This window comes from Mugil cephalus, chromosome 5, assembly GCF_022458985.1.
Source record: "Mugil cephalus isolate CIBA_MC_2020 chromosome 5, CIBA_Mcephalus_1.1, whole genome shotgun sequence".
Taxonomy (NCBI): domain Eukaryota; kingdom Metazoa; phylum Chordata; class Actinopteri; order Mugiliformes; family Mugilidae; genus Mugil; species Mugil cephalus.
In genome coordinates this window covers 27092093-27106489 of record NC_061774.1, presented here as the reverse complement: position 1 = coordinate 27106489, position 14397 = coordinate 27092093, and the positions used below count along the sequence as shown (strand labels likewise).

The window sequence follows — 14397 nt, the reverse complement described above, 5'->3', positions numbered from 1 at the left end:
ATCAGATCTGAATAATAAACGGTAGCAGTTAAAACCTTTACTGTGTATAATAACAGGAAATATTTGGGACCTGGCTGCAGGATTCTTTTCTTTTTTTTTTAATCTACAAGATCAATAGTGAAATCCTGATTTTGTTCCAGTTTAGCCCAAAGGTGTTGGAAAGAGTTCCTCCAATCAAAACTGTGCAAACAGCTTTTGGCCATCGCCGAAGGGCTGACGCAGCGTTTGAAGCTAGAAATGATGGTTCCCAGGGAAGTGGTTGATTTCATTTCACCTAAAATTCAAATATACATGTTTATCCTTTGTCCTGTGGCACGTTTCACTCATCCAGGTTGATTTATTGTGATTTAACAAGTTCTCCACCATCATACATTTAACACGTTGGCCTCTCTCTTAAACAAACTGGTACACGGTGGCTCTTAAAAACTCAAAAGCAGCATACGTTTCCACTTCATTCATGAAAGTCCACACGTCTTCGCTTAATTACACACAATTGAGCTCGTTTAGAAAAGCGTTTTCGCTGCAGACGGCGCTCGGCTGAGGAGGCGAGGCAGCCCCTGGGCATTTAGGCGACCTTCTCCTGTTGTTCACTCTAAAACCAATTTGTCGTCATTGGCACTTGTAGTTTGTTGAGTCAAAACAAGCGAAGGCAACTTACGCACAAAATAAAATCCGAGCTTAATAAAGAAAGAGTCATTCGTTCTCAAAGGGCAGTAACACAACGAGCCAACATCGTGTAACAACTGATTTCAAGATCTGCTCTCTACCTGCTGTTAGTAGCGATACCTAGCTCCTAACTCCTAGCTCCTTGCTCCTAGCTCCTAGCTCCTAGTTCGTCCACTTTACCTTTTTGAAGAATGACTTGTCCCCTAAAAACCCTTAAAGTTACGTAGTTACGTAGGGTTGGGCTCTAGTTACGTGTTAGCACGGACTACTGATGTGGAAATCTGGGACATTTACAGCTCGGAGATAAAAAAATAATAATAATTAAATGTTATCAAGATGAAATGAAGAACGGAGACAATTATGTGTTCATTTATTATGTCACATTCATATTTAAACTGTCTGTGATGTCACTAGCAGCGCTGTCGGCTACTGTAATAACTGTCGTCTGCATGCAGTTGTTTTTTCTCATTCATAAAAAGCTGAAATTGGGGACATTCATGGAGACGGCTTTAGCCGAGGGACAGGTCTGTCTGGTCACCCTAATAAAAAAACAAGTAAATATGCATTTAAATGGAATACATGACAAACTTGTGACCTGAAATAAGTAGCCGCAGGTCGACAGAGCTTAATACAAGAAAGACAAAGCGGGTTGAGAAACATTTTTCCAGCTACTGGGATCAAACCATGAAACAATAGTTCACCGTTGGTCCTGTCAGACCCCTGAAACATCTCCTCCCTTTAAATAGAAACCAGAAGGACCATAAACAAATACATTTGGATCGAACCAACTTCACTGCTGCGGCGTAAACGTTGGCGCATCACGTTCGTCTGCTTCAGCACCCGGTGGCAAGTTATGACGATGCAAATGTCTTCATCTGATCCTCAAGTGACAACAAGAACAATGAGCCCTAAAGGTTACATCCCAGACTCAAAGCGCTGCATGCTTCGTTTTTTTTAAACAAGCCTTTTGTTTAAATGACAACCTTTGTCCTCAGACGTCCAAACCAGCAGCAGCTCTGTTACTGTTACTGTGTTAGTCCGGCTAAAAGAAGCACAGGTCAGCCTGAGGATTTCTGTCTTTAGCCTGGACCTCCTGCTGGACGGGGAAGGTCAGGCTCGCCCTCCAACGCCATCCTCCTCCTCTTTCACTCCTCCTCCTTCTCTTCCTCAGTGTATTTTCTTTATCATTACACTAGAAAGAGAACATTTTTTCTATTCTGTTAGTGTCTAAAGAAGAAACATGACACATTTAAAGGTATTTTTTAATATTCAGTTGTTAATATCAGCCACGTAAATCATTGTGTTTTTCTGTCTTTTATGCACCTTTCGTGTTGTTTCGCCTTCTAATCCGACACCAACCTTTTAATATTCAGTATCAGTCGATCCAACGTTAAAAGTAGATTCCTGAAGTCTTTTCCTTGTCTTCTCCTATAGTCGACTCTGCTCCAATAAATCTTTCTGTCAAAGTTAATGTAGTGTGTAGAGAGAGGAGCTCGTACCTTGAGTTCTCTTCTCCAGAAATGTTCTGGTCCTCCGACGCTGCCATAAACTCCCTCACCCTCTCTCTGGAAGATTTGTCTCCAGGAACTCTCCTTTTAAACGTTGAGTGTTTGTTGTAGTTGTTTGAGTGCAGCCTTTGGCAAACGTTCCAGCACTTTTTGGCAACGCTGCAACAGATCGGTTCTTTTATCGGCCCAGATATCAATCTCCAGAAACAGATTAGGAGATCCCTGTCAGAAAGCAAAAAACTTGAAACCATTAATAAATCAGGTACTTTAACCGTCTGTTTATCATCAGTGTCTTTTTAACTGGATAAAAGTAGTTTAAAGAGCAGGACATGCAGGTTAAAAACTAAGAGAAGAACCCGAGGACGCAAACGGGTCAGCGTGATGTCTTATCTGAAAGAGGACGACAGTCCCGCTCTGTGATTCTTGTGCTTGTTTATCCGCGGCCTCGTCTGGTGATGGCATTAAAGTTAAGTGTCCAGCTAGAGCCTCTTTGCCTCCGGTGCTTCTTGTTTTCACCGTTGAATTCTCAGAGGGTGTTTGCAGCTTAATATGTTTGTTGTTCTTTTGAATTTCAGTTTGTTTTTTAAATTTCAATAATCGCTTTCCCACTTCCCGTTCCATTTCGTCTTTCACATTAAGGAAGGCACTCAAGCACTTTGCAGCCTTTCGACTTCCAGTTTTGCGTTTGCCGTTGGAATGACTCCACTGCCTCTTTGTGTGTTTCGCTGTGTTTATTTTATTCTTTCCCCTCATGTAGCTGGTATCGAACAATGAAATATTCCGTCTCCAACAGATGACATGGCAGGTTAGAAAGGTCTCCTTGTGACATTTCATTGTCCTGCAGTGCCCCACAAAAGAAGAATGGCAGCACATCGCGCCGTGGAACCAGAATATGGCGTCTTATCAAAATCGCCCATGTCCCTTTTTTTTTTTTTCTACCTTGTGTGTGATTTTGCCCAAACACTTTTGTGTGATGTGTGATTGTATTTATTATTATTAGTTTTTATAGAGAGGGTTTTCACTGGGCGTCATAAATCTGGAGGTCGCCATGTTGGAGGCAACTTAAGTAGAAAGTGGAAAATGGTGAATTATTGCCGTGTGTTTGGCTGCACCAACTGGGCAGACCATGAAAACACATTTTGGGATTTTATAGACTGACAAAGGGACGAAGGAAAAGACGCAATTGTGGTTAGTGAAGCTACACCAGGATCTACATATGAATTAGTTTTGTCAGGTAATAGAAATGTCAGCGACTCTTAACTCATTTCTTAGTGTAATGATAATAACATAATTCATATCAACCTACTTGTTTCTTCAGGTGATCTTTGCTGACCTGTCATCCTTTTGATAAATGTCAGACTTTTTTACCTGGAGCACAATAAGAAATGGAGCAGATTTTAGATTCTCTACATTTTAAGAACAGTGTTGCTGCTGTAGCAAGTCAGATATACCTCAATAGTGTCACATGTGGTAGCTCGAAATGAATTATATTATTATATAAACAGCGGCTGCTATCAAAATTTCAGTTACCTGATTTGTAATAACTTTTGTCAGTCTACAATAACCCAAATGGTTTTCATTTTCTACCCGGTTGATGCAGCCAATAATTCACCATCTTCCACCATCTACATCTTGCCGAGTGAATCCAACATGGCGACTTCCAGATTTATGACGTGTTGATTATTTTGGCAACACCAGATTCGTCATTCCTGTATCTGTTCAGATTCTCCAGATTCACGGCTGAAACCAGTCGGTGGTCATGAACCGATGTGACTCCCTCCGTCTTAACCCAGGGAACACGATTGCTTTCTGTGGCCCGCTTATTTTGCTCAACATGTACGTCAATTATTTTAAAATCATATATATATGGAAGAGATTGATATGCATTTATTCATAAACGAGACGCAGACGTCCTTGTTTATCGTACCTCCCCCTCACAGCTGTACATTTTAGAGCAATCATTCCCTACAGTTGTCGTCGTTGCGACAAAAGGTAAACAGTTGTCTTGCATTTGTTGTAATTCCACCCCGAAGGCCATTAGGCACCTTTTCTCCCCACCACACTCTCTTGTGGCACTTATTACTCTGCTCACGCATAGATCCAGACAACTGTTCAAGGCTCTTTATGTAAGACCAACACTGAGGTGTGTATTTTCTGTGCTGACAGACTTTATAACCTCTTAAAATGCTCCATTAAATAAGTATGTCCTTGTTTTTTCTTGGAATTTATTGTGAGTGCTTGGTGTCTTGTGGCCGTTTACTTCACTGGTTTTTATTTACAAATGTCTGAAACCGAATAATAAGAAACCCAGAAGTTGATTTGGTTGTTGTGCAGTCGCTTCCACTGGCGTCCTCAGACAAACCAACCTTTGAGCATTTTGTCAACCTTCTCATGTTGTTCTGCTCAACTTTAAAGCCAGTTTGTTGACTCACAGCTGTTCGCTAAGTTAAGACAAGTGAAAGCCTAAATTTATCCTCATGCAAAAAGGAAATCTTCTCCTTGGAAATCTGATCCGAGTCCAGATTCGATTCTTAATAAACAACAATGTCCTGCTCCTGTAGATTCCTAAGGTCTTTCCTTGTTTTCTCCTGGAGTCGACTGGATTCAGTCTCAGATCTTCCCTTGAAGATCCAACGCTGCCATAAACTCTCTAAGACTCTCTGGAAGATTTTATTTATGCTTTAGTGGTCGTCTTCTTTTTGATGTTCTTCCTGCTCTGTGTGACAGTTCATAGCTTCTCATCTAGTCCCTGCTTTTCCAAGTTACCTTTTTGAATAACTACTGCCACCTACTGGTATGGAGAGCTGTAAGACTGTTTCTATTTGGCAAATGTCCATTTATTTGCCAAGACAAAGATGGCCACTGCGCTACTAGATTTCCTTTGCCTTCTGATGAAGGGGTTGACCTGGGCAGTAACTATGGTGACAGTAACTGTGAATATTTTGGTGGTCTAGATGTAAACTTGGTCAGAGACGTTCAGAAATATGAAAATTAGACATTAATATGAGCAGCTTCTGCTTGAACAACAGGGAACTACCCCAGACTGTAGCTGCTATTGTTTTAAAGAAGGAGGATAACTGACCCATGGGTAATAACAACCATTCAGCCCATTCTGTGGGACAGGACAGCACTGAGACAGGTGTTGTTTATGTCGATAACATGTAGAAGTTTGGTTGCAGCTGTCGTCTAACAGCTCAGTTGCTGTTTCTTCTTCTAAAATTCATCCAGGGATATTTTAAAACTGAGCATCAATATTTATTGAAGATTTCATTTGCCAACATTAGCAACAGTGGGAAAACATTTCGCTTTTGCAGCAGCTAGCACAGCTTCAGAACAGCTTCTAGAAAATACTGCTACCTGAAGATCTCAACTATTTAAACTAATCACAAACACAAATCAAGCGTCTTCGTTTATCATATTAATTTTGTGTCTTATAAAGTACTTTTCCTCCATCCATCCAACTCCCTTGAAGATCATTTTTTATCTCATTGAGGCTTCCCTGGTGAAATAAAGATTGAATATAAATGAAATAAATAATGATCCCAGTCCCCTCCAGCTGACTGTCACCTCCTGATTAAATGAATCCTGGCTCACAGGAAAGAGCTGCGACGTCGGCCTCCTGTTACCTCGTATTTTTGTAATTTCAAACAACCACGAGCCACAATAAATTGAACCGACTCTGCGATTGTGAGACCTGTGTCTGGTTCGCCGACGGTTTCAATTACTCGCACAAAATGTCTTAAGGGCTCAAATAAGTCATTTAATTTCCTCAGAAATTTTGGTCATTTTCTGGAGTATCTCTCTAGAAGGGAGGGTTTAGGGAGGACACATCCATCTCCGCCAACAAAAGTTTGTAATTGCATATTAAGAAAATGTTTGTGCTTCTTCTTCTGTTGCTCCCCCTAGATATAACTCTACTGGCATGTAATGTTTCTCAGTAAAGTGAAAATTCTTTTTATTTAGCGCTGGAGACTCAGATTGGCTTAAAGGTAACACAAAGGACAGTCCTGGAAATTAAGCTCCACAAGACTCTCTCCTTGTAATTGAAAAGTAAATAAATAAAAAAAACTAAGAGTTTGTCAAAGTAGCTGCCAAGTTAACCTCCTGTGAATGATCATTTGTACATTTAATTATTCACTTTCAAAGTTTCTTTCATGAAGAAACAGCTTCTTTGTGGGTTTGTTATTAGCATGAAATGTAAAACAAGGACCAAGTTGAATCCCAGAGATCGTCCACATATCGGGAAAACCTAGAAATAAATTGGTCTCTTTATTAAAAGTCAATTATCCACTGGTTCACCAAGGTGATGGCAGTTGGTTTGTGGAACATGAATGTACCAAAATGCACCAGCAGTTCATCAGATCATGGTTGTCGACCTCATGGAAGGACTAGATGAGTCCACTCCTCTACGAACCCAAACAGTCTCACATTTAACAAGCCGCCAACAAAGAATTTTTGACAATTCGTCTTTTACAAATCAACAAATCACTTTTTCTCGTTGAGACCAAGTTATTTTAGTCGTGGCTGAAAAAAGGTTAATGCTCCTCAAATGGCTGTTTTTCTTTTCTTTTCTTTTTTTTTAATGGTTTGGAGATGAGTATTTCCAATGCTGATGGCTGTTTGGGTTGAGGCGAGGAGCTAATTGCTGCCTGGATACAGCGATGGGGAGGTTTGAATGGAGGGAGGTGAGCCAGAGGTTGTGTTGATAAAGAAGGGAGTGCAAGACCAGAGGAATGGAGGTAGAGAAATTATTCAGAGGCAGCGTGTTTGATGCCAAGGTAATGATCATTAGCGATCATGACTGTTTAGTTTAATTATACAGTCAGCTGGCACTGACGTTGACTGCATCAGACAACTTGCACATCAGCATATTTAAGAGTTTCATTGCCACGGTTTATATATTTGTCATTGGCGAGGAGGACTTGGATCGACTGCCTTGTGACAAGAACATCATGAGACTGCAACATGTCTCTACAGTGTATTAATTGAGGTTATTTGAGAGAGACATGCATCATTTAGTAGCTGACAGCAAGGACTTGGCATTGCATGATTTATATAAGATAGAATAATTCGACAAAGGTGATTTAAGGCGAAGTCACTGTGCTCTACACATAAATAAAAGAAGGATACTCTGTGTATTGCTGAACACGCTGGTGGGGGGGGCAGTTTGTGTGGCCTTTAACTGCATTTAATACCATCTCAAAATCCACTATCAAAAAGCCATGTCGAGGCCAGTAAAAATCACAGCTCATTAATCTGCAAGTTTAGCCAACCCAGCAAAAAAAAAAAAGGTAAAAGGCTTATCCAGGAAAACAGTTGCCTTTTCACGCTCATTTTAGTATTATATGCATTTTACAGTCAACCTACGCAGACTTTAATGCACAAACTCTCCAGCGTCAACGAGCTGCTCAGCTGGTTCATTAAATCACGTTGAAGTATCCGGACTAGATGAGAAGCTCGGTTCAGCTGGAGGCACTCGTGTCGATCTAGGTTTAAATGCATGTGATTGTGTTGCGCTTCTAGTTTTATGTAAAAAAGAGGGGTTCATTTAACATTATTCACAAGGCTGGATGCTGTTGGATCTGCTCAACGCCAGATTGAGACTACAGGAGGTTTAGGTTTGAGTTTCTGTTTTCTGTGATGTGTTCAGAGATCCACTCCTGAACTTTCTGAGCTGCTTGGACTGAAGTCTGAAGGAGAAGCTTTGGAGGTAACTGTCCGTGGCGTCTTTGCAGAGATTGTCTCGGTATCCACTCATTTTTCTTCCGTTAAACTTCCCCATTTTGTTTCTACACTGGGAACCATTCAAAATGGCGACGTGACTGACAAAGGCCGATTTGAGTTTTCCGCTCTGAAGCTTCAGTGGATGTTAATCTATCTGCTGCTTCTGGCTCCATGCTGAGTAGACCCACCACCAGCTAATCAGCATTAGCATATGCAAACCTCTCACTTGCTGTTGGTCTGTTGGGCAAACCGTGCTCCGGTCCATCTTTAATGAGCTCCAGTCCACTGAGCTGACGGTCGGCCAGCCTGGGTATTGGCAGATGAAAAGTCTGCTCTGGCCTGGCCTGAGCTGGAGGCGGCCAGGTCCGTCCTGTTTGCTTGTTCGCTGGCGGCGAAGTGAAGAGATGAGAGAGTAGAAGAGCGTCTCGTTCATTCTGCTCAACTGTGGGGAGAAAGAAACCCAGGCTACCGATCTTTGATCCAACCTGGGAGCATCCCCTACTGCTCGCTGTAGCTCTCTGACTCCGGAGGTAATTGACTCCATCTGGCTGAGGAGTTGTCTCTCTCTCTCTCTGTGGATTTAAAAAGCTGTGGGCTTAGTTCAGAAACTGCCTGCTGACAGTAAAAAGGCAGCCTGACCCTCACATCTCTCCTTCCCTTCGAGTCCGTCCCTTATTTTCCTGACCTGGCTGACGGGTTTGGAGATAAATAAGCCCCAGAGTTCCACGTTGTTCAATAGTTTGTTGTCCTCATTGTTGGAGATAAAATGGAGAGAAGCCCTACTTCTTCACATCAAAAGTTATGGATGTTGCAGCTCTGATAATGTTATGGAATTCAGTTTTTATTTATTTTGGACGTAGCAGATGTACTTTTGTTGTTGCCTGAAGAACCTAAGATCAGGATGTACTGAAAGAAAGAGTAACTGGTGTAACATAGTAGCTCTACCTTTTCTAGGAGTGAATCAGGTGATAAATCAGCACCAAACTCCTTTAGTCTGAGTCCATATTTACATAAACACATCTCATTTAGCTTGTTGTGAAGCCCCAGAAATGCACAAAACCTAAATATTTCAATAAGAAACTGGCAATGGAAACACCTAAAAACTCTCAAATATCTAAAGCTAAAACATTTTTACGCTCTCATGAGGTGGTTTTGCGATGGAAACACTTTTATCGTCACCAGAGATGATGCATATGAGACTTTACGAGAAATACAGCTACACCTTTCAATGCAAACACGTACAAAATATCATAAATATCGCTTTTATTTTGCCGAAAACTGTAATGGAAACTCAGCTATTGACTCACTGTGCTAGCTCCACAGGCACATTTACGTTACTAAATGCATTTTATTTTGGTGCAACCTTTGACATTGTTGGTCAACTTCGTTTTCCTGCCACACTAGTAACTGTTTTTCCAGATTAACGGGATCATAATTGGAAAACGCAGGCTCATTTTCCCGTATTTCTTCGCATTGCTCTTGATATTTTGTCTTTTTCTGAAAAGTGACGAAAGTAAAAGAAAAGCGCCGCGTTGTTGACAGATTAAAAAAAAACAACAGAACATGACTGTGAGCAGAGCGTCTTTCTGTCTTCATTTCCATCGTCTCGGGAATCAGGAAAGTCAGGACATCAGTTGAGGCGATGGAGGAGAGCGTTCAGGAGGCAAATGAATCTGGTGAGAAATGGGGTGAAACGTACTCGGGGATGAAGCGGGGGTGAAGGCGGAGGAATAAAGGAGATGGATGGGGTCGGAAGGACGGCGATGCGATGGGAGAGGAGGGAGGGGAAATGACAAATTGAGGAGGGGAGAGTCCCATTGTGTGAGAATTGTGTGAGAATGAAGCCTTGATTGTTGGGGATTGTTTTCCACGTGTCGAGAGGCGCTCGCTAACATCGCCGAGGAGTCACCTTCACCTTCAGTTTCCACGGAGACGGCCGCAAACACCCGACAACCAGCCGCGATCTGATAAAACAAACGCTCTGTCCGTTGGCATCTACGCGGCGGTGAGGAGACAGGATAAGTCAGGTCTGCTTGTTCCCTCCGTACGCCGGGCGCCCATTAGCAGCGGCTGATGATAAAAGACTCTTTGAACCATAATCAATTGCTCGCCACGTTCAAGTCTGTCAAATTAACCTACGAGAGGCGACGCCAAGGTCGAGTTTTCCCGTGGAGTAAACCTGTCACTTCTACAGAGGAGGCCGTTGAAGGGTTGCTCTTCAAACTACATCTGAAGCTTTCCGAGCCATCAAACATGAGGTCGGGAGGAGGAGGAGGTGAAGGAGGAGGAGGAGGAGGAGGAGGAGGAGGAGCAGGGCCTACTTAAAGAATATGCTGAGCACTTCATAGCAAATAAACCACGGGGCTGTGTTTAAAAGGCTGATGTCTCCAGAGACGGAGGCAGCTTCAAAGCTGCTGAGGAGCGAATGCTCTGAGCAAACTAATTTGGCCGTGCAACCTCCGATCTTTACAGAAACAAAGCGTAAATGTAGTGGAGACTTGTTTTTAACTTCTTAGTCTAATCTCTCAAGATGTGATTTCCAGGTTTAAAAAAGGTCGTCCATGACCTCCAGCCTCCAGGCTTCAGTCTGGTGTCAGACTCATTTCACTACAAACTCATGTTGATTTCCAGTGAGTTTTAGCTTTGATTTTGAGATTTTCCTGCTTGTTTTTAAAGATTTACACGACGTTTACAGCTTTTCACTGTCCATGGTTGTCAACAAACCCTTAACTCGTGACCGGAAATGATCGGACCTTCGCTTCAGTTACAGATTTTAAAATTTTAAAATCATCATCTTCAACATTCTCCTCTTCAAAGTCTCCTCTTTAAAAAAAAAAAAAATTGTTGTGAATACTAAGTCTTGCTTTAGTTTGGGTTAAGTTTCTCCTATACATTGATGAGTAATAACATTAAAAGCACTGACAAGAGAAGCAAATAACGTATCTTGTGCCAGTTCCATGTTGTGCTGGGAAACTTGGCAGCTCAGGTGTGTGGCTGTTACTACATCTGATTAATTTCTAATAAACTAATGGAAAAATTTACATTTTTGTCCTTGTGCCAAAAATTTAATAGTAAAAACAACCCTGATAACATCCTGCACAGAGCTGCCACTGGACTCATTCACCAGCCCCTGGACTAGAACTGCACCAAGAGTTAATAGAAATGCCACAAAAAAAAAGCTCACACACTGTATGAATGTTTTAGTGAAAATAGAACCAGGTTCACCTGTAGCGTCTCGCGTGAATAACTTAATACTGAATGATGATGATTCTGTGAGGCTGGTCACCATGTGGTGCATCGTTGATGGAGACGTTATAAAAACAATATCAGTTGCATTTCTTATCCGGATTTTTTGGATTTCATAAAATATTGAGTGCTGCTAAGACACTTTGGGACTGAGACAGTTTAAATTACCTGTATATTCTATTTTTAAGCTTATTTTATTTGACTCTTATTCTTTTAGCTATGTCTGGTTCATATACTGTATGTTCTTTGTTATCTTGGGAAGCTTGGACAAACTAATTTCCCTGTGGGGATCAATGAAGTGATCTTGAATCTTGAACCTTAAAGTTTATAATGTCAACGTTTAGTCTCGGGTAGAGAGGATTAAGTCGTCTAAAACCAATCATTTGCGTGAACCTCTCCGAAGGTGAAGGTTTTTGCTGAACCTCCTTCTGAATCTCTTCTCTCTTCCCGTCCCATTCCAGGCATCCTCGCCGTCCTCATCCCGGAGCTGGACCTCGTCATCTCGTTGGTCGGTTCGATCAGCAGCAGCTTCCTGGCGCTGATTTTCCCGCCGGTCCTCGAGCTCCTGGCGTTCCACACGGAAGGCCTGTCGCCGATGGTGACCATCAAGAACGTGGTCATCAGCCTGGTGGGACTCATCGGCTTCGTCACGGGAACCTACATCGCCATCGTGGAAATCATCGCACGTAACGCACAAAAACACGAAGAGACGTTCTCCTCCTACATGGTCCAGTGATGAGAGGGAAGTGACTTTTGGCCCGTTTTGAAACCATTTTAGGGCACATTTATTATTTTATCTTTAATTTGCTGCTGTTGGACGTTTTTAGAAAGAATCAACGGCACAGTCGCGCAGTGTGAAGCTGCATAATGTGCGTTGGTACAGTTACGTTTCATCCAGTTCATCCATTCAGTGCAATCTAACAAGAACCTATTTAACAGAGAAATGAATGAATAATTTCTTCATGTAGGAGATTAGAGAATTTTAGAGGTAATTTATCATTTTAATCGGCTGAATATGTTCATGTGGTAAATGTTTCCGTCAGAAACTACCTCAGTAATTAGTTTCAGTTTTAGACGCCGTCGCTAAACTTCATCCAAAACAACTTCTCATTCAAAGCTTTGAGTAGTTTAACCACAACTTGTTTAGAAAAGGAAGAAAAAGAAAAATTTGTTGCACTTTGATTTGCCTTATTGAGTAAGACAGCACCTGGAGTTTCAGAAGAGAGGAAAAATCAAACTTTAGTTTTTATTTAACAATGTGTTTGGGTATGAAAGTACTAATAATAAGTAACAAATAATTAAGAAAATTGTGCTTTTCAGTTTCTCCTCTTAACGAATCTGTCCGTCCATCACGTATAATTTTAATATTTTCCCAAAACTATGTGTAATTTCAGACAGGATTCATTCTGAAAGTACGTTGTTAAAACACTTCACTCAGTTTTTCAAGTAATTATGAGTTAAATTAAATGTGGACCAAGACTTATCTGGAGGAAAACCGAAGGATTTTCTGAGACCTGTGAACAAGGAAATGCTTTTGAAACCAATCACAGCTGGAGTTACACAGCTGTACGTTTGTGGCGCCAATATTGCCGACAATTCGTGATCCAATTTGTTCACAGGAAATTGAGACAAAGTTGCCTCGACTACAGTTTTGCATGAAAAAAATGATTTGAAATAATCAAATTACTCTACAAGTAACTTGCCCTTTTTCAGTTTTTTGGGGGAATAAACCATGAGCTGGATAAATGAGACACTTCCAAGTGTTACTGCATCGTTAGCCTAAACAAGCTAACGTTAGTTAATGGAAAATGACCAGATGTGGACGTTTGACGCCTTTCCTTTTAAACTCTGGTCCTCTTTAGCATTATTTATCGAATGGTTTACGTAAAATAGAAAAACGTGAGCCACAAATTTGAGCCATGGATAAGATAAGATACGATAAGATCCCAGACTGATCAGCACAATCGATGACATCCTGAATGATACCCGGCTCGACCTCACAGTAGATTTGCCATAAACCAAAACGTTAAAGAAAATCTCAGTTGCTGTTCTTGTAGGAACTCTTCTGTGTTAACACCTCGTCTTTAAAGAAAAAAAAGGCTTATTTTTTAATTCTACTGTCTTTTTTTTAATTTTATTTGATGTGTGTTTTATGTTGATGATGTATTATACTGAATTAATAGATTTTTTTTATTCATACAGCATGCATTTTTAAGAACAACTAACTTTAAAAGTTACGTTAAATCACAGAGAGGCTTGTAAGATAACGCTACGTGTATGTAATATATATATATAACACAATACTAGAGGTTTTAATCAACCAGCTGTAGCTGTTATAAGATTCATTAAGTTCGACATGTACTGTAAGTTTACTGTAAAGCTTCCGTCCTGTCGTATGTTTTCAGTATTTATGTGGCAGTATAAAACAGACTTTTATTTTGGAAATAAGTTAACAAAAAGAGATAAATCTATGGGCCTTACGTGTGAAGATTTGAGGTTGTTTCCTGTGTGTATATATATAAATATATATGTATAGAGATTAACATCATTTCTTCTTCCACACGGTTCGATCAATGTGCTAATGTGCTCCAGATAATCAGCTTTAAGTCGTCATTAGTCAACCAATCAGTTGTGTAGCTTAGCAGAAGTTTCAGATTAAAATTGTCGGACGCTCAGATTAGACCGTCTGGAACCTTCACACGTTTATTTGCTCAGCAACTTGAAACCTGTTTTCATTTCAGCACTCTTTCATTTCTTTATAACTTTCTCAGAATAAATAACATTTAAAGTACAAATATATGTGTCTATTTTTTTTATTGTTTCTGTCATAAAACTACTTCCTGTGTAGGACAGCGACTGTCAGACAGCGACCTCTTAGCTAACAGTCACCCTTCCTACTTCCTAGCCTCTTAGCCAACAGTCACTTTTCCTAGCTCCTTAGCTAATAGTAGTAGCTACTTAGTAGCCTCATAGCTAATATTCACCCTTCCTACTTCCTAGCCTCTTAGCTAATAGTCACCCTTCCTACTTCCTAGCCTCTTAGCCAACAGTCACTTTTCCTAGCTCCTTAGCTAATAGTAGTAGCTACTTAGTAGCCTCATAGCTAATATTCACCCTTCCTACTTCCTAGCCTCTTAGCTAATAGTCACCCTTCCTACTTCCTAGCCTCTTAGCCAACAGTCACTTTTCCTAGCTTCTTAGCTAATTGTAGCCTTTCCTACTTAGTAGCCTCATAGCTAATATTCACTCTTCC

General features: G+C 40.9%; 1 protein-coding gene across 2 annotated transcripts in view; it reads left to right on the top strand.

The window, feature by feature from the left end:
* slc36a1 (solute carrier family 36 member 1) overlaps nucleotides 1-13939 on the top strand; it is a 41271-nt gene extending 27332 nt beyond the window's left edge. For both annotated transcript variants that reach the window (XM_047585238.1, XM_047585239.1), the window contains exon 12: nucleotides 11606-13939. In XM_047585238.1, coding sequence (XP_047441194.1) covers nucleotides 11606-11880 — 275 coding nt within the window. In that variant the 3' untranslated portion in view covers nucleotides 11881-13939. The remainder of the gene's footprint in view (nucleotides 1-11605) is intronic.
* The last annotated feature ends 458 nt before the right edge of the window (nucleotides 13940-14397 follow it).